Here is a 23,474-nt window from a genome sequence, read left to right as displayed (position 1 = left end):
GCACGGAAAACAAAAGGCCGAATCAAAAAGCAGATATATTCAGAAATTCAAGAAGATACTTCTTGGGGCGACTTCTAAATTTTTAGTTTGAAATCAAAAAAGCTTAAAGAATTTATTCTATGAGCAGCCTCATATAAAAATGAGGTTTTAAACAACCGGAAACACCGAAGTAGGGAGAAATATGATTAGTGCTTTAGTGTGTTTACTTTTTCCTCAGACTCAATATCTTGCTTAAGCAAAACGAAATTGCATGTCATCGCCATTGTAAGCAACCCTTGTAAACAAGGAGGGTAAGCCTAATTGAATCAAGACTTGTTTAGAAAATGCATTGTCACAGAATACTCTCCTAGTTTTGTCGCATAAAAAGCAAGAACATGTTGAGACAAGTAATTTTTGATCAATCATATCGAAACCATTACTGAAGTCGAGCAAAATTATTCGATACTCGCTGTAAACATTACAGCATCGAGTTTGATTGTTTAATTCTCAGATATTAGAAGGAACCAGAGATAACGTAGGTATAAAAACTCGTTAAAAATGTATTTAACATTATTACGGATAAAAAGTTGCCCTAGTAAAATAAAAATACCCGCCGCAGCCATAATCTTCTTCTTCAAGTGCCGCCTTCGTTGCGAAGGTTGGTGATCGTTAAGGCTATGCGTATTCGCGACATAGCTGATTTGTATTGCATCCGAATCAGTCACGTAGATTTCTCGTCCATGAGTGACTTCTTCTTCCTACACTCCATTTTCCATGAAGTTTCCCTTGCAGTATCAATTGTAGTAGATGGCATTTTTCTCCCCTCATGACATGTCCTGGGTATTGTAGTTTGCATTTCTTTGTTGTAATAATAACTTTTTTCTTTTTTCTTGTTCTTCGCATGATTTGTTCGTCACTCTATCGGTCCATTTTACACTTAGCATTCTGCGGTCTATCCACACCTCATGTCTAATTTCTCCGCACCATAATACAATACCGAGAACATATAGCATCTCACCATCCTCATTTTTAAATCCAAAGTCGCTACAACAAAACAGTCTTTTCATTTTCATAAACGTTGTTCTCGCCAGCCATGATAATGGTTTTTAAACATTCGAAAAATATTTGCATGTCGCCTCTTATATATTTGATTGTCGTCCGATCCAATGTTGACATCCACCAAGCTTTAGTTACTCTACACAGTCAATTATGAAATTTTACAATGCCGTTATTTAATTCAATTCAATTTCAATTAAAGAAGCCCAACTTCTGTCGAAAATTCGGAGCCTTGATCGATTCGCGATTTGTTCTGAATAGGTAAAACAAAAGAGAACTTTCATTGTTTCCTTTGCAAAAGATCTAGCGGTAGATGAAGTAAGTAAGCAATCCTCTCTTTGCCGACCCGTGACTAAAGTTCCAGAAACCCCCGAATTGGCTCGCGAGAGTGTTTAATTTTTAAACCGGCAATATGCGCACTTCTGATCTGTGTAAAATTGGCTATTTTCGAGTAGAAAAATTTCATTTATACAAAGCCAGTCAGTTTTTTGCAGCAGAACTTTAACAGTTCCAAGAAAATATTATATATTAATATTATAATTATATAATATTATATATTAATATTTATATTATTATATTTATATTATATTAATATTTTTCTAAATAAAATCTTGTATTATCATATATCCCCGGAAGCTTCGTTTCTGAGGTATTGGCGTCCAGATTTGAAAAGATTTTGCTTTTATTGATTTAACCCCTAACCATGAATTGAAATTTTCAAGCAGCTACTATAGTTCAAGGATCTCAGACTATTAAGCATTTTTCAATACCTACGAGAAATGATGCACTTTTGGTACAGTTTAAGGTTCCCTGTTTACTTAGAAATTTTTTCGGTCTTTTGAATATTTTGTACATTTTGAATATTTTTGTAAGCTGTAAGATTTCGAGTCAAAATAAAACTCCAATACATTAGTCGACAATATTAGTTTGAAAAAAATTTAATAAACAGCGTTCAACACAAAAAACCCACGTGATGGCTTTCATAGTTAAAACATTTTCAAAAATATTGTAGCCAAAAAAATTACTAGAGTATTGTAGTAAATATATTTTGCTCCAAATTTTTGCTAAACTTAGATATTATCTGATTTCGATTCCTAATGGACAATTTTTACAGCTGATATTAAATCATTTTATTTTTGTATAATTTTTGTAATAATCTATGCTTCTTTTAAATTGAAATGTTATGTCTGTATTTTTTTGCCATTTTAACATTTTTTAAATAAACTTTAGCAAAAAAAATAAAAAAAATTAAATTACTCACCACCATACGATTTCCAATGTCGTTATGTAGATTATTAACTAGAATATTATTTTCAGAACGAGCTGGCTGCCGAATTCCGGTGGCTTTCGACAACAATGATGGATTTTTGATCAAGTTTTAAAGTAAAGGGGGCGAGTTAAAAGATACGGGATTGCAATATTACACGCCAACCTTTGCAAACTTTTACATTGTGAAATCCACCTACACAGTTTGAAAGAGTTTTAAGGCAGAATTATGATCTAAACAGTATCATGAAATTCAAGTAAAGAGCAGAAGAAAACTTAAAAGGTCAAGTGTGAGAGATTAATATGCCCTGCGTTGTCTTAGACATACCTTTTAAAATTTAATACTTTGTAAGCGTACTTTAGTGATTCGATACTGATAATACTTAGTTTTGATTAGTGTTCTAACAAATTTAAGAGTGCAATTGTGCTAAATCTTTATGATTGCAGTAACAACCCAGATTAGCATATTTACATTTAAAATTCTCTTTCTTCCCTTTCCTTTTTTGTAGTTTGACATAAAAATAAATGTCCGTAAGACTTGCAATTTGAATCGAGGAAGAAATGTTATTAAATTGGTTCTATTGTTTAACACTTAGCTTTTGCAGACGATTCATTGCATAATTGTGCCAACATTTTCAGCCCAACGAAAATTGAACATTGCAATTAACACGATGGCTTAAACTTTTGCAAATTTTAGTCTTGCGTCACGTGAAAATTCCAATGTAGCGGCATTCCATTAATGAACTTTAGTGCATTTTAACTGACAATGACAATAATACATTATGCAACAAGTGTGGGGAACGGCATTTGAGTTATGAGATGAGTTTATTTGGCACGAGCGGATCGCATATGTACTAATACAATTGTCCTGAATGCGGAAAACGTGTAAATTGTAAATATATAACATAAATGAATAAGATCATGTGGGTTTTCACATTTATATTAGTACCGGTTTTTTAATTAAATTTTGAAGCACATATAGTTTAGTACTTTTACTGAGTTGTTTTTTTTTATACCAGTATTACATATATTTTTTTATCAGTTGCGTTGCCAATACCTACGTTGAAGATTACAATGATTTCTCATACAGTTAATTGATATTTAAAGGCCGTGCCTATGCTGATGAATTTTTGAAGCCAACGTCAAAAAAGCATTCAATAAGACCTTGTGTTTATAACATCAACATGGCCGTTGAAAGCCAGTTTAACATGCCATCAAGCCAATATGCCCAGTTCCCAGGCAAAAGAGTGTAGATGTCCATGATGGGTTAGACATTCACAAAGAATCGAAAATTATTTTTCTTTAAAAATTCCGGTACTTGGATTTTCCAGTCCGCTCTAACAAACTAAAACATTTTGGACGATACCACGTTGTCCATGGAACGCCATGTTGTTCAATTGTTGAATTACTGTTTCAAAGCAGACTCTAAAGTTTTAATGCCCTTGCATTTACGATCTTCTTCTTAATATTTAATTTTTAATATTTACTTCAAAATAAACTGGCGAAACGTAGGCGAGATTCCAATCGGAATTTAATGATATCTCCAAATAATTTCGATTGTAATTCAAAACTTTAGCCAACTTCAAATTTCAAACACCTATCCTGAATGTCCTGGCTTATTTGCACGCGTATCCCAAGCGTCCATCCGAACTGCAACAAATTCCTCTGAATCGCCTTATTGTTGCTGCCTCTCACTAACACATTAGCGATTCCTAGGTATTGTATAATTTTATTAATCTATATGAAAATAAATTAATGTGCTTCTTGTTATTGTTAATTTCGTTGTGTTTAATACAAACAGATATTTTGCCAGACTTTTTGCGGTATGTTTTTATAAACTATCAGGCAATTTTAACTTTCGCAAAAGGCCACAAGCGGGACCGAAAAATGACATATATTTTCCTCGTCTCTGTTTACTAATACAGGATAATATTGAATAATATTTTCAGCAATAGAAGCGATAAAAGTTCTACAAATTATATGACCTAAAAGACAGTGATCAAATCAATTTCTTCCAGTAGTAAAAGTAACAAATATGAATTTCACTCAAGAGTAATGCACCTTTATAGTTGACATTATTGAGAAATGTTATTAAAAAACCTTGATGAGAATTGAAAATTACGTTTAAATATCAATTATAGTCAAACATTGCGTTATTTTTCCATCCGCCAAACAAAAATAATAGTTTAATATTTGATAAACTATTTTGAAAATGAAAGCGAACTTGGAAAATCGCCAACGAATATCCAGAAAATAGTAGCTAAGGCATACTGGGAATACGTTTAAGGACTGTCAAGAATAACTTAGAAAAGTGGAATTTTTAGACGGGACGTGGATGTTTTCCAGTACAAGTAGTTCAAAATCATTATTCTCAATTCTGATTGTTCAACAGGATTTATTCCAGGTGCAAATTCAATTTTCTCTTCCACGTCAAAAGTTTGAACTACATTTTAGGACAATACGAACTGTGCAAAGAAAAACTGCTTTCTTTTGCTTTGTCGTAAATTGTATTAGACAATCATGCAAAAATTTATATTGTCTTGACAGAAAAACAATATTTATAAGTGGCTTAAAAAGTAGAAGCAAAATCATTTACTATTATACCGAAATGGGAACTTGAGAACTTCTTTCAATAGCAAAATCCAATAAAAAACGAAAAATATATGCGCTAGATGAAATATTGCATGAACACATCATTGCCAGTTTAATGCAATTGCTATGGGCTGGTACACGAAAAACACGTAGCTGATCCGAGCAAGTTCAAATAGTAGCAAGATCCGTTGAATCAGAAAAACATACAGATGATGATTTTTTTATAGGTACATAATTTTCTGTACAGTCCTTGGGGCCTGGTTTCTGGAACCTAGCAGTGAAATTTTCATTTTCTTTTTATTTATTAAAATAATTACCCGGATTAAATACCAGAAAATTAAATTGATATCTTTAATATTATTTCTAATAAGATAAAAAATAGTTTATTATTAATTAGCTTACCGAAATTATGAAAAAAAAGTTTCCTTTCAATTTTTCAACACTTTCTGTTATGTAACTTTTATATATGAAACCATTTTTGACTATACATTGGTATTGGTATTGGTATTGGTATTAAAGGGGGGCGCCCTCGCGGGCGTCCAAGCACTTAGGCCACCAGATGGGCCCGTTGTGCCCCCAGGCCGCTCTAGAGGGCGTCCAGAATGCCGCCCCTCCTGTAGAAGGTCAGCAACTCCTTTAGCCCAATACCGTGCACTGAGTCCGGATCGATCAGGGCCGTTCCGAAGACTCCCAATCTTGCCCATGTCAAGGCAGGGCACTCGGTGAGCAGATGATACGGGGTCTCCTCCCCTTCCATGCACCACCTACACTCCGGGTCGTCTCCAATGCCTAGCAAGCAGAGATGCCTCCTAAGCCTGCAATGTCCTGTGTAGGCCCCTGTTAGTGCTCTACACTCCCTCCTGGTCAGTCTAAGCAGCTCCCTGGTCCGAGGAAGGGCGGGCCCATCCATCATAAGCCTCGCCTGCCTCATTCCCGGAGAAACTCTCCAGCCCCCCGCGGCCCGGTCTCTCGCCCAGGCATTGCCCCGGATACCGGTGTGACCCGGGACCCAGACCAACGTGACCTTTCTCTCCTCAGCCACCCTCCTCAGTACCCCTTTGCACTCCTTTATCAACAAGGAGCGCGTACGCACTGACTTCAGCGCCATGAGTGCAGCCCTACTATCCGAGCAGAAGAAGACTCTCCTGCCATCGTAGTTGAGCCGAAGCACCTCTCTGGCCGCCATCAATAAAGCGAAAATTTCCGCCTGAAACACAGTGCAGTACTGACCCAGAGGGACCGACAAGCTTGATCCCGTTGTCTCGCAGTACGCTCCAGCTCCGGCCAGATCTCCCATTCTGGACCCGTCAGTGTACCAGACAAGTCCATCCCAGGAGCCGACTCTGCCCTCTCTCCAATCTTCCCTTGATTGAAAGAGAAAGGTCAATTTATCAAAGAAGGTCATCTCGGGGACCATGACGTCACTCGGCATGCCCATGACTTCGCGATCCCCGCGACAGCCCTCTAAAATGTCGTACGGACCCCGATTGAAGGTTCCCTCCCTCCAGAGCCCGCTGCTCGCCAGCCTCACAGCTGTCCTGGCCGCCTCCAACTGCACCCAATCCGCCAGAGAGGGCAGCCCCACCAGAGCCTCCAGGGCCCTCGTGGGCGCCGTTCTCATGGCGCCCGTTATGCAGAGGCAAGCCAATCTCTGCAGTCTGTCAAGAACTAGCCTTGCTCCCGCTCTTTTGGTCCCCGGCCACCATGCCACTGCCCCATGCGTGAGCATGGGCACCACCATGGTACCGTAGATCCACTGCATGATCTTCGGCCCCAGGCCCCAAGTGCCCCCTACCGCTCTCCGGCACGCCCACAGAGCTCCAAAGGCTGACCTGGTCCTTGATCTTATATGTTCCTGGAAGGTCAACTTAGAGTCCAACCATATGCCCAAGTACTTGACACTTCCGCTTGCAGAAAGAGGCACCCCATCCATCGAAATGTTGAGGTTGCACTCCATCTTCCTTTTCCTAGTGAAGATGACCATCTCCACCTTGCTAGGATTGACAGCCAACTTGCTGTCCAGGCACCATTGTGAGAATCTTGCCAATGCCCCGTTCAGGAGCCCCTGCATCCTCCTCACGTCCGTCACCTGCGTCATTATCACAAGGTCGTCTGCATATGCCTGAGCATAGACCCCGTGTTCTTCCCTCAGAATATGCAATATCTCGTTCACCACCAGGCACCACAGGAACGGGGACAAGACCCCGCCCTGTGGACAACCCCGTGATGAACCGATGGAGACCTGCTCCCCACCCAGTCTTGCCTCGACCCTCCTGTCGGTTAGCATGGAGCGGATCCACCTTACAATGGCCGTCCCCACTCCAGTACTCTCCACCGCCCTGCAGATCGAGTACAGGGCCGTGTTATTGAAAGCCCCTTCGATGTCAGCGAACAGACCCGCCACTTCGGTACGCATGCTGAGCTGGCTCTAAAGGGGCCTCCAGCTCCACCCAGTCCCTCAGATACCGGTCCACCAGCCTCTCCAGAGTTTTCATAATGAAGCTGGTGAGGCAAACAGGCCGGTACGACTTCGGGTCTGTGTAGTCACTCTTCCCTACCTTGGGAATGAACACTACCCTGCTGTGTCTCCACAGCTCGGGCACGTACCCCCCCGCAATGGAGGCCCTGAACAGGTCCATCAGCGGGCTGGTCAGGAGACCTCCGTCCCTTTGCAGCAGAGCCGGAAATACTCCATCCCCGCCCGCCGACTTGAAGGGGCCAAAGCTGTCAATAGCCCACCTCAGCCTACTATGGGTAACCACCCTCCTTGCCGTGGCGTAGTCGCCTCCAAGGCGACCCCCGGCTTCAATATTCCCCCCTGTGTCCGGATCAGCGGACCCTGGGAAGTGCGTGTTCAGCAACTGTTGTAGTGTGTCCGCTGGTCCCGCTGTGTATCCACCGCCGGTCCTGCGGACCACCCCCAGTCTTCCCGCAGGGTCACTTCTGAGTACCCTAAGGAGCCTAGCCGCGTCCGGGGTATTCATTACTCCGTCGCAGTAGCCCCTCCAGGCCCTCCTCTGTGATGCCCGTAGTTCTTTTTTGAACTGTCTGCGGACCTCCCTATAGAGATCCCAGTCCGCACCTTGGCTGCTGCTCCTCGCCGTATTGAACAGCCTCCGCACTTTCCTCCTGAGACGCTCCAGGGAAAAGCTCCACCAAGGAGTCCTTCCCGCCCTATGCTCCTCTGTCTCAGGGCAACTATTCTCGAACGCCCGCATCATAGCGGAGCTGACTCGCTCGGCGGCCTCGTCAATCTCCTCCATTGTGCGGTGTTTCCTTGGTAAGCCCCCTAGGCGCCAAGCAAGTTCCTCTCTATAGAGTTCCCAGTTTGTTGCCCGGGAGTTCCTAAATCTAACGGGTTCCCGAACACCCATCTCCAACCCAAAGGTGATGTATCTATGGTCCGACATAGAGTCTTCCCCACAGACACACCACCCAGTTATTTCCGGGAGCAGAGCCCTGGTACAAAGTGTTAAATCAATGACCGAGCTCCGACCCGTCGTGAAAAACGTGGGTTCTACCCCTCTGTTGGCCACCTGCAGCCCTGCAGAGGCCATGAACTCCACGAGGTCTCCCCCCATTCTATTCGTTGCCGCGCTGCCCCACAAAACGTGGTGAGCATTGCTGTCACAGCCAATCAAAAGAGGAAGATTCGCCTCCTCGCAGTAGGGGACCAAGTCACTGGTCTCCTGCGGAGGACAGCTGCGGTCGCCTGGAAAGTACGCAGAGGCGGCCACTACCTCCCTCACGCCGTCCCGAGTGGGGGATCTGACCAGAATTGGAACCAGGTCCCTGGACGGCTTATCCCTTAGGAAAAAGGCCTCCAGCCCCATGATTAGAATACAGGCCCTGGGACCGCCGTCTAAGGAGTCGACACTATGCAGCATCGATCCTCCCAGAGATAAGCCCCTAACCCTTGATTTTACAATCCAGGGCTCTTGGATCAGTACAATGGATGTACCGCCCTCCGAAATTTTCCTGGCTATACATGGATTTACATTAATCGTGTACACTGACCAACGAATAAATGATTGATAGCAATAAATATTTGACATTAATCGTTAAAGCGCCTTAGAATTATATCTATAATATGGTTAAGTTATTTAAGTGTTGAAGAGAAAACAGAAATCCTTTTTATTGTGGAAGAAAATGCTATTTCTTCAATGTAAATGGATGTAATCGCAACATTTTTCGATAGTGTGAAATTTAATGGTATTTTACCATTGGAATAAATTTCATATTTCTTGCAAAATATCTAGAAAGATTGATATCTGATAAAGAATAAGATTTTTCCCAAAAGAATAATAAAAAACTTTCTCATATTGTTACAACTTACTTATACTTCCTTATACATTTAATATTTTTATGCGTGACAAATCATGTATTTTCGTAGTTTTTTTTTAATGGAGTATGTATAGAAATATATCAACAGAAAAACGCATTATGTAATGGCCTGTGCTTGAAAATTCGCTCCAAATTAAAGGAGTAAATTCATTATTTCGTAAATCGTAATAATTAACTGGACTCCTAGGACAATAGTACTTATAATTCCAAATTTTCAAATTCGTGATAATCATTCAACATCAACAGCATTCATGCAAAGAAAAACGTTGGAAATATCGCATATCACTGATTCGGAACAATTTTAAAACTTTCACTAACCGTTGGGTTCGATTTACAACCTTGCTAAGCATTATTAAATATTTGCATTGACAACAGGCCACACTCGTGTGTATTTAGATTCAGAACAATCTACCTAAATAGCTATCAATTAGCAATGTTTCATTTAGTATTCTATTTCTACTAAATCCATAGGTAATAGTCGGATTATTAGCCCTTAACAAAAATAAAACCGTTGCTTTCGAGTTACAGCAGTTATACAAGAGCATGTTCGCATGGATGTTATCGGTAAAATTTTAAAGGGAAACCCTCTTTGTTGTGTAACAGCCCAGTAAACAGCAATTACTGCTTCGTACACCTGCAGCGTTATTATTATTTTCTTTTTATTGGGTTCCGAGTGGAGGAAACATATTTTGCGGGCGAAGTTTTAGAAATTTCCCGATCTCGATACCGATGTGCATCGACAATGAAAACAAAGAAATATAAATTGAGAGAACGGAATAAGAAAAACCAGTTTCATCGACCGTAACGAAAAGATCTACAATTTTATTAGTTCTTTTTTCTTGTAATACAAAATACGTATGCAGAGTTGTTACGTAGAATAGGTATTTAATTTATGGGAACAACAACGAAAATAGGTTTGCGTTTGGTTTAAAGTGATGGAACAAAGTTATTGGGAACTTGTGCGAGGGGTGTGCCTTGCAAGTTTGTCATTTTGCTTTCCGTTATGCGATAAATTACTACACGAAAAGGTAGAGGCCTCAGGTCTTTCACCTGAGGTCTTTACCCTCCACCAATACGGGCATCAGTTATCCGAGACAATGTTCATGACCCTTCTTTAGCTTCACCCCCTTAAATAGTATAAAGCAGATACAGAGTAGAATGTAAACCAGTTTCGGTTAAGCTCAGAAGAAGCCAACAGGAGATTTGTAAATAGCAGTAGCCCGATTCTCTGAAAAAAAAGATGTATGTTTTTCGAAATGGCTATGATGTTCTTTCAGTCGTTTTATAAATTGTTGTGTAATTCTAAAAGCACAATAATTAGACAAATGAAATTATTATGAAATTATTTATAAGGCTAGACGTAGTCTTTGTGCCAAGGCTTCTTCTGTTCAACACAACTACGAAGTGAAGCCACAAATCGCGTTCTGGGGTACACGATGGTAGTAAGACCACACATTACCTACGTGTGTTGAGATTATGTATTATATATAACCTACGTGTGCTGATATATAATGTCAGCACACGCAGGCTATGCTTGGAAGAGGAGGAAACTCCACTTGAAAGTCGCCGACTTACAAACGGAGCTTAATTTATTGAGCCCGTGGGACTATCCAAGGAAACAGGTACTTGCTTGAGAGTCCAAGGCTCTTCAAGGGAAGGGATTGAAGATGTGCGGACATAATTGATCGAAAAGTCTGGGCGCAGGGGCCTGGCAATTAGAACAGGGACGCATGGTACATAGAATAGGAATAGTATAGGTTGTCTGTTATGTCGGGATAGGGTGCGTATGCTTTCCAATATTTATTGGGCATTCAAAATAAAAATGAAACGAAATTTTTTATTTATATCTATATTTATCTAAATTTTGTATTGTAATTTAACTTCTAAAATTGTGTCTATAATATTATTGCTTTTCTTTAAATAACATATTTTTTTAATAATTTTATATTTCTACTTAAAAATTAAAAACCTATGTCACTCAGTATTTTTTAAAGGACATTCTGCTTGATGTTTTATATAATAAAAATGCAATTTGCAAAATTTCAAAAATTGCATATACTTATGAAAAACAAAACTATGAACCTTTCCTTTTGTTAGAAATCAAGATAAGATTCTTTCAAAATATATAATACTTTTTTCTTAATTGCAGCCTAATCCTAAAGAGTCTAAAATGCACTGGTTTTACAAAATCCATGTTTAGCGCAGAGACAACATAAATTGCTGTGAAGGCGTCGAGCTTTAAATTTTCAATTTCGAGAGGGATTCTCCTACGCAGCTGTCCCTTTTTCCGTTAAAATAAAAAAAATCGCTGCGTTTAATCAGGTTATTTTTCTTTTGTTTCTTCCTCTCTGCAGTAATTTAATTACAACTTGTTAAATTTTGATGCTTCCACTATCAGCGCAATATTAATAGGTAAAAGTCACAGAATATAAGGCAGTAGTAGAATTTTATATGAAATATTTGATTCAACTTCTAATTCTTGTTGGATTATATGTAACCATCAAGATTTAAGATAGTTATACGCCTAATTTATTCGTAGACATTTGAGAACGAGAACGTTTTTCACATTCTTTGTTATTATTTCAAATAATATTAGCATTACTATAAAGAAAATTAAAAGAGCTCTGTTCGTTATGTCCATTAAGGCCAGCAATTTGGGTTTCTTTCAATTCAAATCAAATATTTCAACAGTGCTAATGGGAATTTTCTCTTAGTACACAAGATTAATTTCGATGTTGTCCTCTCCTCGACCTAAATTTTCTATCGGGGATGGTTTATTAAAGCTTTCGTTATAATTAATACTCAACCCACGCGTATGGAAACGTAACCCGAATATTTCCCAATTTGTTAAGCGTTCGTTGGAATTAAAATTCAACAAAAAGTTTCATACACTTGGAGGTAATTGATCAAGATAGGGTGAAATTCAGTTCAATTTGGGGACCATTAAACTACCATTTACTTCGTTAGGGCGTTTCTGAAAGGACAATTACAATGCCAGCAAACATATACTTATTTTCACATTTTGGGATACACTTGTTCTTTATTCAAGTGTTTTTTCGAGTCTTTGTTACTTTAACGAGAGAGATGATAAATGAGTCGTTTAATTCTTCGGCGGAATGTCAAAATAAAAACAAAAAAAATACATAAAGTATATCAATCAATAAGTTGCGGATCTATTGAATATTCAGCAAACACTTCTAAACTGCTTTCGTTGAGGACGGCTGAGGTTGTCGTACTCATAGTCGGCCCAATTTTCACCATTTTTGTTCAACTGAAATTAGAAAATGAAAAGACTGGATATATAAAGATTCTCATCGATTGTAATACTTAAAAATTTAACAATTTAACACTCTCAGACTGGTCTACTGGACATTCATCTATTTTGAAAATGAGACCAGAGCATATTTAATAATAATGATACATAAAGCATATTGGATAGAAAACTAGAAAACTTCAGATACAATAGGGGTTGACACTTTTACTCGTACGAAGAAAACTCAAAGCTTTACAACTTGAGATGCTTAAAGCCCGACGAAACTGTTTTGATGTTGCTTACTTTCCTTTAGAAAGTTGTAAATTATCTAGTGGAGATCTTTTTTTGTTTAATTTTTTATTATTTATTATTTTTTATTGTTTATTTAAGCTTCCAGGCAAATCCATATCAGGTACGAATGAGATTGCCATTTTCTGTTGAGCGGTTTAGCCCGAATTAATTTTTTAATTCCACTATAATAAGATGTGCTCGGACTTACCATATTTAATTGTATTTTTGAAAACGGCATACATTCAGATAATTTAATTTAAGTCTTAATTTATTTAAAACAAACGAATAAAAACTTCTTTAGCTCGTAGTTATAATTTATTTAAATAAAAGCTTTTTTTCATTGTAACTAAGGGAACTTTTGATATTATTTTCATTCTCATCATCATCATCCTCATTGAAGCATCCATGGACTTCAATTGCATATATAGGGTGCATACGGTATTTGAGGACATCCATATATGTGTCTGTAATTTGTTTATAACAATTTTTTGATTTTTTTTCTGTGATTATCAATGGAGGACTATAAAGATTTAGAAATCGGCATTTTTCTCAACTGCGTCCGATCATTCTTGAATTAGATGCAAGACCTTGCGAGGGATCTTAATGTCTATTCGCAGAAGACAGTTTATGTCGGTACAAACTCGGAATCAGAGATTATACATAAGATTGGATGATCACATTACCCCAAATTTATGGCCACCTAGCTCCCCGGATCTTAATTCCCTCGATTATTACGCATGGGGCGTAGTTGAGCAAGAGAACAATAAAATTCCCCATAGCACTGTTTCATCGCTGAAGCATGCTATAACAAACACAATGATCAACATGAAGAAAGAGCATTTGCCGCTAATAGGGATTCTATTGAATAGTTATATAGTCTAAAAGTCATTTAACGTTATGTAAATATTCCATGGAATTATAATAAATCTTGCAATAAATATGAATAAATTTTAATACCATTTTGTCATCGTACGCACCCTGTAAATATAGTTTTGTTTCAATATAAAGTGGATTGTAGATAATATTGAGTAATCTCGGGGAGGTTATGGTTTCACGTATTGTAATGATGCACATCTCACCTATTTTTGAAATTGTTTGGCTTTTATCTAAGAATAGCAAAAGGAAATAAATAAATATAATGATGTGAAATGATTTAAATAGTTCTGGAAGCGATGTTTTCTGCGATGATCGAGTCATATATCTGACCTTGCGCTTTTGAGCTCTAAACATTTGATCCTCCTCTATATGTAATCCCCAGTGTACAAGACCGTAGGAGAAGATAGATTAAAATCAATCAAAAACATACAAGTTTTGAGATGTCCGTTGTCACGGTGTCTCTTATATTTCGGAGTAAAAAGGAGCAGTGGGAAAGGTTGAAAATGACACTTTTATTTACTTGTCTAATGGCAAATAGCATTTAACGTATTGAACTATATTTTTTTTAGGATACCTTGGTTTTTCAAATAGCACTCTAGTGGGAACAAAAACTTTTTAAAAGCGGTACTATTTTTGCAACATTTTGACACCAAAGTTTTCAAAATACGTTAAAAAATAAGCTCACAAGACGGAAAAAATCAGATAACCAAGATAAACCAGATTTTTATAAAATCAAAATATTATTTAGGTGGCTTTGCTTCCATTCATCATCAAGTCGGCATAATTATCGATTTTAGCAATCCACAAAATAGTCGTCAGAATAATTTTATTGTAAATGAAGAAATGGAAATCAATGTTGTATGATACGTCAATGTAAATCCAGCTGCGTCACTAAGAGAAGTGGCATTAGAATTAGGCATCTCAAGAGAATCTGTGAGGAGAATTTTGAAAAAACACGGCTATCATTCTTTTAACCATAACCTTCATCTAAATTTTTATGAAGCTGACTTGGTAAGATATCTTCTCTTCTTAAGGTGCCATATCCATTTCACTGGATGTTGGCGACAATTCTGGCAAATTCTTCGCGATCCTTTGCGGCTCTAAAAAGTGTGTGGGCATCAAGACCGGTCCAGTCCCTAATGTTTTTGAGCCATGAATTCTTCTTTCTACCGATACCTCGCTTTCCTTCTATTTTTCCCTCCATGATGAGCTTAAGGAATTGGTACTTTGTATTTCTGAAGATGTGGCCCAGGTAAGCTGCTTTCCTTCGTTTAACCAGTTGCAACAACTCTCTCTCCATCCCCATGCGCCTCAGGACTTCGTCGTTGGTGGTGTGATCTGTCCATGCGATTTTGAGCATTCTCCTAAATACCCACATCTCGAATGCTTCCACTCGATTCATAGTGCCAGCCTTAAGGGTCCAGACCTCGACGCCATAAAGTAACACCGAGTACACGTAGCACTTTATGAAGCGGTAGCGTAGTCTCAAACGAAGACTCCGGTTGGTCAGTATGGGTTTCATTTTTATAAACGTCGCCCTAGCTTGTTCGATTCTACCACGAATTTCCATATCTGGGTCTAGGTCCTCGGTTATCCAGCTACCAAGATACTTAAATTTAGAGACCCGCTGTATCCGTTTTCCTCCAGTCGAGACGTCCAAACGCACATCTGGTGTTCTGCTTATGACCATGACCTTAGTTTTTTCAACGTTAATTTTTAGGCCCGAGCGTTCTCCCGTCGCAGATATTCTATCGACAAGGCGTTGTAGTGCTTCTTGACTTTCAGCAATAATTACGGTATCATCTGCGTAGCGGAGGTTGTTGACTGGGAGACCATTGATCTTTATGCCATCATCCGTCTCAAAAAGTGCTCGGTCAAATACGGAATCGGAGTATAAGTTAAAAAGAAGAGGAGACAAGACGCATCCTTGCCTTACGCCTCTCTCTATCGGGAAACTTTGCGTGGTTTCATTTCCCACCCTTACAGAGGCTGTCTGGTTCCAGTACAGGTTCTTTATAAAAGAAAGATCGCCCTTATCCACTCTTTTCTCCTGCAGTAGACTCATTAGTTCTGTGTGGTTGACACAGTCAAATGCTTTTTGATAATCTATGAAGCACAGAAAGACGTCTTTTCGTTTGATCTCGGCATTTTTGGAGTAAGATGTTCAAGCTGAAGAGTGCTTCTCGTGTGCCGAATCCCTGCCTGAATCCGAATTGGGTGGGCCCGATTTCTTTTTCACATTTGCCATAAATTCTTCTATGGATTATTTTAATGAAAAGCTTTAGGACCTGGTTCATCAAGCTGATCATTCGGAACTGGTCGCATCGATTAGGGTTAGGCTTTTTTGGTATAGGCACAAAGACTGATTGTAGCCAGTCTTGTGGTATTTGGCCTGTACTGTATATTGTGTTAAACAGTTGCACTAGGATCTCAATATTCTCGTCATCCAACAGCTTCACCGATTCCATATAGATATCGTCCGGTCCCGCTGCTTTTCTCTGCTTTCCTTGTTTTATAACTTTTAGGACTTCGGATTTTAAAATTTCGGGGGAATTATCTCCCGTCGCGGTGTCTATAAAAGCTCTTTGGTTATTATCCCGGAAGAGTAGTTCGGTATAGTCCTTCCAGTGATTTAGCAGTTTTTCCGTGTCGGTAATGATGTTGTTATTATCGTCGAGGATGTTGTTTGTCTTACAGGGTCTTGAACAGCGCGTGGTATTCTTGAGAAGTTTATGCATGTTAAAGTGATCATGTTTTCTCTCTAATTCTTCCATTTCTTCGCACCTTTCTTGCAGCCATTGTTCTTTGGCCTTGCGTATCTCTTTTTTAACTCGTCTGTCAAGCTCCCTGTATCTGATTTGATCTTTATTCTTATATGAACGGCGTTCAGACATCAGCCCAAGGATCTCGTAGGTCATCCATTCCCTTCTCTTGTTGATAGGTGGTCCCACTATATCATTTGTGGTGGTGGTTATCGCGTCCTTCAGTCGATTCCAGACAACTTCCACATCCGCTGGTTGATGAGGCGAGTTTCTTACTAAGCTGACTGCTCTGTTTATCCTCTGGTGTACCTCCGTCCTTATCTCGGGCCTCTTAATGTTGTTTATGTCTATCTTCTTCTTATGTGGCCGTCTTATTTTCTTTAATTTAATATTGAGCGTTCCCACCACTGGGTTATGGTCTGAGCCGATGTCGGTACCAGGGTAGGTTCTGACTCCGTGCAATCCGTTTCTGTATCTCTGGCTGATTAGTAGAAAATCTATTTGGTTTCTCACTATATTGTCCGGTGAGTGTTGTGGTGATTGCCAGGTATATAGCCTTCTTAACGGGAGTTTATACCATGTATTTGCGACGACCAGTCTTTCTTCTTGGCAGAATTATACCAAGGTATCGCCTCTTTTGTTGCGGTCTCCGAGACCGAAATCTCCGACCACACTGTCCACTCGACCTCGACCAATCTTGGCATTAAAGTCGCCCATGATGATGAGAACTTCCTTCTTTCCGGCTAGCTTCATCAGTTCTTTTATTTCCTTATAGAGTTGTGCCATTTCGGTGTCCGGTTTATCCAGTGTTGGGGCATATACCTGTATGATATTAATGTCAACTGGGGCAGCTTTCAGCCGTATGAGAGCTGCCCTATCCGAGTGGGCTATGGAGTTTTTTACGGACTTCCTGATATTTTTGTGTACTATAAAACCTACTCCGTTGCAGTGATTGTTATGATTGTTTCCGGAATAGTAGAGTGTTGCTTTTTCGGTCGTGCATTGGCCACTGTTCGGCCATTTAACTTCACTGAGGCCTAGTATGTCTATTTCGTGGCGTTCCATTTCCTGTACTAGATAGTCCAATTTCCCTGCGGTATACAAGGTCCTTACGTTCCAAGTACCGAGTCTACAACTCGATTGTTTTCCACTTTCGGGTGGGTCCTAGCATTATTCCTCGCGGGTATTCTTCGCACCCCCTGACTATTTAAAGTCTGCCGCGGACTGGGGGCCGTTGTTTGTGATACTTCTACCATAATTGTCTTCTTGGAATATCTTAGTGATCTTTAATACAGTGGTTTCCCATTGCCTTCTGTATCCTTACGCCGTTGATTACTGTTAGTAATTCGTCCGCCTTTGAGGTCGATTTCTCAACCTCAGGACAAAAGAGTGCCCTTTCCCCTACTTGCTCATCCGCCCTTAGCCGTTGGCAAGTTAGAGGTGGAATGCTTATCCCGGCATTCACTCGGTCGTCAGAGCCTCGTCTGTTATCTAGCAGGGTGCACCGGACAACATTATAAGTTATCACACGAGCAGGTGAGGTTGACATTTTAGCTGGCATTGTGTTATACCTTCGCCCCATACACAGATATACTATTGTAAAATATAGGTTATGCGGAAGTGCAACCATTGAAAAATATTTCTCAATGTCAAATATTTGGACATTCAGCCCTTCCCCTTCCAAATTTCAAATCGCTATCTCAATCCGTTTAAAAGTTATAGAGTGTTCCCACGTTCTTGTGTCACCCGGTATATACATGTTTATATTTTAGTGAACAAGAAACAACTTCCGTCTGTTAAATATATTACCTTGTATATTAAGGACTTTCTGAATTCTAGAACTTGCTAGGCCTTATTTTATTTACAATATGCCTTCAATAAATGAAATGACCCCCAGTAGCTCAGCTACAACTAGAGGTACTTATTTCTAGACATACAGGGTAATTGACTGATACTCGGTCCCAACTTAGGGGCATGTTCATCAGCTTGATATAAGAAAAAATGTTGTAAACGCGGGTACGAAAGCGCTATCCACATAGAAGAGTAAATAAATCTTACGCTGAATGGGGCAGTAAAAATGGCTATCAATTAAAGGGTAAAAAATCAAAGGAATTGCAACATATTGTGTAATATCCAGTTTATGCATATGGAAACCACTATCTGGTCAGAAAATTGTATCAAGAGGCATTTTCCAATTGTTACTTTACTGGAACTCAGAAAAATCATTGCCAATTGAGAGAAATATTTTATAGTAAAAAGCATGTTTGAAGTATTTTATCTCTTTTCTTTTGTTAAAAAATTGTCAATGTTTCTGAACGTACTAAAACTCTACGGAAAACAAATAGTTTCCGAACGTAAGGCGTGTCCGTGCAACCGGCCACAACATTTTAATTGTAGCCTATAGCATGTAGTAGGTATTTAAATTGTCTGATACATTGCATAACATTTTCTGTATATTAGTTTTTGGGTACATTTTTGTAAAACAATAGGAGTACATTCACTGACATGACATGTCAGAATTGACAAATGTCAAAATTCAAATCGCACGGTAAAATCTCCGAAAACATCCGATTGACCCGAAACGCGTGCGCTAAAATCCCGGAAATGTCCGAAGTGGCTCGAATCCGTGAGAAACGAAACTGATGTGGTGAAGTGACGCTTCCCGCACACTTGATCGGTATGTAATTAGGTATTTTACAGACGGTAGTAGAAAAAATTTAATAAAATTAAATTTCTAAGTACATGGGGTGGGGGGCTCTGGATTATTAGTCGTCAAGGAGCAAATTTTGATTAATATTATAAAATTGCTGTCTCGATACTGGAACTGACATTTATATTTCCACAAACACTTCAACTCTAAAAAGCAAGAAAGCCGACAACGTTAACCTTTATGCGCCCTAAGCGTTCTCATTAGCCAACAACCTTGAAACGTTATTAATAACAACAAACAGACTGAAAGGCAGAAACAAAAACGTTATCGATTCTTTGCATTTTAAAGGCAACGCCGCTTTTATTTGCCTGAGCCTGCCATTGAAGCGGAAACGTCGGTTTCGTTGGATGTTTTTAGGGCAGCCGACAGCCAATGCCGATTGATAATTCACGCCACCGACCGCCGGCACCGAGACGGTAAACGTCGAGGGCCGCGGCAGGTAGTCGACGCCGTGACGTCATTTTCAGGGTCGACAGGCACCGCCACCCGTTGAGTCGGGGTAGTAAAATGATACTCCACCATATCGACCGGAAAAGCTTATAGTGGCGGAACGTTACGATGCGTTTGTCGATTGCCAACTTGTCAGGGTCACAGGATAAGTAACTATTTGTTGATTTCCGTAATATCTCAGAGAGCATGCATATTTTCATGACAGAAGAAAACATAGGAAATGATTTAAGTATTGTTGTCCTAGCCAATCATCCAAACGATTTCTTTACTGTTTGTATGATATTGAAAAATTGTCAACACAAAAGGCAGGACCCAGGAAACAGGGGCTAAAGAAGGGTCAGTTTCATATAATTACACAAAATAAATTTAATGAACTCGTAAAAAGATCTTCCTCTTATGAGACGTGTCAAACCACTAAATGGATAGTACCAGCACTCCGTGAAATGCCCCCCACACTAACAAAATCAGTCTTCCAGTTCCGTCAAACTATATATTTGCGAAAATTTAACTTGCCTTTTCTCATTACGAAAAGTCTTGCTCGAGGTTCGGCTCCTCGCGGACGCGGTCAAATGATTGATGTACCGAAGTTTGCAGTGTGTATCATTTCTGAAAGCTACATTTCCAATAAAGTAATATTGATCAGTTTTTTGTTTTGATATGTTTTTCCTTGTTGTGTAAATATTGAACTTTCAGAAACATAAATTACTTGCAGTGGAGCAACCAAAATTAGTACATTGGCATTGTTGTTCTGGTTTCTATTCTTAGTTTAAAGCTCAACTCAATGTTGCCGATATCGATATATTTCATGTATAGTATGTGTGCTTTGGTCTTTGGTAGAATTAAAGATGAAAAAAAAAAGCTCGCAAATTTTAAATAATGCTAATAACGAAATCAAAATATTGGTAACACGCTAAATTGGACTTAAATGGAAGTATCCAAACTAGTTCAGATTGCTCGGATGATTTACAAATCAGAAAAAAACTTTCGAAGAACTATTCTTGTTATATTCAGGTTCTTGGCAACAGACGTTTATGTTCCATCAATTAGGGTGATGTCAAAAGTTTGAGAATTATTTCGGGTGCAGTTATTCCTGTTTTGTTGGCCAACGTGGTCTCACGTGTTTCAAATTTCTGCCTTTATATCCATTGAATTTTGCGTGCCAAATACACTGATATAATTTATAATTGTCAAGTAATTCTATAACATCTATAGCACCATCATTACAAGTCTATTTCTAGTTATTTCGTTTCGAGTGCGGCGATTTGTAACTAACAATAGAAAGCACCAATCGGAATTTGTTTCTAAAACAAAGCGTTACATTTAACAACTCTCTTGAAATTCTTAACATTTAGTCAAAATCAGTTTTCTTGACTAAATTTAAAAAATAAACTTTGCAACGAACATAGAAAATATATTTATATATTTAATTTAAAATTTTTTATTTAGTCGAAATTGCTGGCGAAACGAAAGTAACTTCCAGTTTTGTATATAAAAAATAAAATAATTAAAAATATCTATTTTTTATGTCATTGTATAAGTTGGATTTAGTTAAGAATAATGGATTAGACTACACGTTAATTCAATCTTCTTCTTCTGCTGCATATCCATTAATGGATGTTCGCAATCACATTTGTCCACTCTTCTTTATACCTTGTTGTACATATTAGTTCTTCCATTGTCCTCAGTCCTGTCCACTGTCTGATGTTGCGAAGCCAAGACATCCTTTTCCTGCCGATTCCTCTCTTTTCTACAATCTTCCCTTCAATTCTCAACTGTAGGAATTGGTATCTTTCGTTACGTATCACGTGGCCTATATACGCTGTTTTTCGGCATTTGATTGTGTTCAGCAATTCGCGGTCTGTATTGATCATTCTCAAGATCTCATTGTTTCTTGCCGTCCATGGTATCTTCAGTATACGTCTGTAGATCCACATCTCGAATGCTTCAATCTTGTTCATATGGCTCACCTTTAGTGTCCATATCTCCATACCATACATACAGTAATACAGGCCAGACGTAGCATTTTATAAATCTAATCCTTGGCTGAGATCGAGATCGGTATTGGTGAGTACTTTTTGAATTTGATAACGCACCGCGGGCATTTTCAATTCGACATTTGATTTCTGTGTCGGATTCCCAGTTTTCACACAGCCACGTTCTTAATATTTAAATTTATTTACTCGTTCTATTGATTGATTGTCATACATTAGGCTTGCGTTTTGAAATTCTTCGGGCTTACGAGTAATTCAAATTCAATCTTCTCCACTTATTAAAAAAAAAGCAGTAATGTAACAATTTACTGCTATATCTATTTTCGTTTTTAAGAGAAAATCATTATTTTTCGGTCATATTTGGTTGGATTTTGACTCTACGTTTGTATAACAAAACTTCCCTTTAACATTTTCGCATTTGTTTTAAGGAACGCAATAAACTGCCGAAACGTCACTCAGATAATATAATATTAGTAATTAGGTTACGTGTTTTGCAAAAGTAAATCAAGCCATTGCCTCGTAACCAAGCAAGTAAATGTTTCACGAAATTTTTGATTGTCCAAGGGTTCCTTGCCGATTGCGCTGCGACGTGGAAATTTTACCTCTTTAACCTACATTTTCATCATTTACTGTTGTGCTTTTGTTCGGTAAAATGTATGACCTAAATGTGCGCCTCCATGGAATTTAAATTGTTGGAAATTGGTACGGTGTCGAGAGTCACGTACATCCTTGCTTCTATCAAATCTACCGGGATTCTAGTAAAGTGTTACCCACATCAAGCTATAGTCGAAGATTAGACTTGCGGACACGAAAAGCGTTATCCTACACGTTCAATTTGTTGCTCGTGCTAAACACTTTCTGATTGATTAGAAAATCATAATATCCTCCGACACGACGAACTTATAAATACACATCTAGAATCTTAAAATATATTTAATATAGCGCTGATGTGTAAAAATCAAGAGGAAAAGAGCTTTTTCGTACTTTTGCCAAACAAGAAATCAATCACGAAAGATTTAAACCGCTATTAGTTCCAGTTTAAGCTCGATTTTGACCACCATTTATACCAGACCTTTTTTCCAAAACTATTTGCAATATGACCAGATGAGAATGTCGAAAGAATGTGGTCAAAAGAACACCGACCAAAGAAATATTAAAATTAAGCTTTATTTCAGTAAGTTATTATTTATTTATTAACAATTGTTTGCGTATATGTTCAAATAAAGTGGTTAGAAAGATTCAATGCTTTTTTTAAAATTAATGATGACTCAACAAATTTTAACACACTTAGTTAGGCCAATTTAACCTGCGACATATCTAATTCTAAGTGACGTTATGCAAAAAAAACGTTTTTTTTTTAATGGAAACTGTTTCTTGATATCTTAGAACAATAGTATATTATGCAACAAGTGCGGTAAACGGCTTTTGAGTCACGAGTTTATTTGACACGAGCGGAGCGCAGCATCTGATTGCTTCCAAACCCGTGCGATAAAATCTCGGAAATGTCCTAAGTGGCTCGGTTCCATGGGAAACGAAACCGACGTGGTGAAATGTTGCTTCCCGCACGCTAGATCGGTGTGTAATTAGGCATTTTACAGACGGGAGTAGAAAAAGAACATGTTTTCATCATAAAATTTTAAAATAAGAAATAAATCGCTAATAATAGCGAAACCAACAGACCAGATAAAAATAATTAAATGAATAAGGTTTTCGAATTATTTGAGAAGTGTTAAAACAGATTTTAATAACAAAATATCAGAATTAAAAATCAATGGTCTGATAAGCTGATTTAGCATTTCTCAGAGATTTAGACCACATTTTAGATTCTCCAATGCAATGACATAAATTGAATGTAATTTTTAGCATTGCTTACAAATTTCGATCATACATTGATAATATAATTT

General features: G+C 38.5%; 2 protein-coding genes across 2 annotated transcripts in view; one reads left to right on the top strand and one right to left on the bottom strand.

The window, feature by feature from the left end:
* The window catches only part of LOC132702876 (heparan sulfate glucosamine 3-O-sulfotransferase 1), a 93,742-nt gene that overhangs the window by 44,834 nt on the left and 25,434 nt on the right, over nt 1-23,474 (top strand). The gene's annotated exons all lie outside the window — the stretch shown is intronic.
* Nucleotides 14,706-17,675, bottom strand: LOC132704204 (uncharacterized). Its single transcript, XM_060674091.1, has 4 exons — nt 17,544-17,675; nt 17,041-17,487; nt 15,783-16,797; nt 14,706-15,727 (listed from the first exon to the last, which is right to left on the bottom strand). The coding sequence occupies exons 1-4, from the start codon at nt 17,673-17,675 to the stop codon at nt 14,706-14,708; spliced, it is 2,616 nt and encodes an 871-aa protein (XP_060530074.1).

Source organism: Cylas formicarius, unplaced genomic scaffold (genome assembly GCF_029955315.1).
Source record: "Cylas formicarius isolate icCylForm1 unplaced genomic scaffold, icCylForm1.1 PGA_scaffold_6__28_contigs__length_40554024, whole genome shotgun sequence".
Classification (NCBI taxonomy): Eukaryota; Metazoa; Arthropoda; class Insecta; order Coleoptera; family Brentidae; genus Cylas; species Cylas formicarius.
The sequence above is the reverse complement of the archived record's forward strand: the minus strand, read 5'-3'. Positions and strand labels throughout refer to the sequence as shown.

Excerpts from the sequence above, each read along its gene's own strand:
- LOC132704204 (XM_060674091.1), bottom strand. The coding sequence starts at position 17,675 with ATGGTAGAAGTATCACAAACAACGGCCCCCAGTCCGCGGCAGACTTTA. Across the intron at positions 17,488-17,543 it reads ACAATCGAGTTGTAGACTCG|GAAATGGAACGCCACGAAAT; the intron begins GTACTTGGAACG and ends TATCTAGTACAG. Across the intron at positions 16,798-17,040 it reads ACAAAAGAGGCGATACCTTG|AAAATAAGACGGCCACATAA; the intron begins GTATAATTCTGC and ends ATTAAATTAAAG.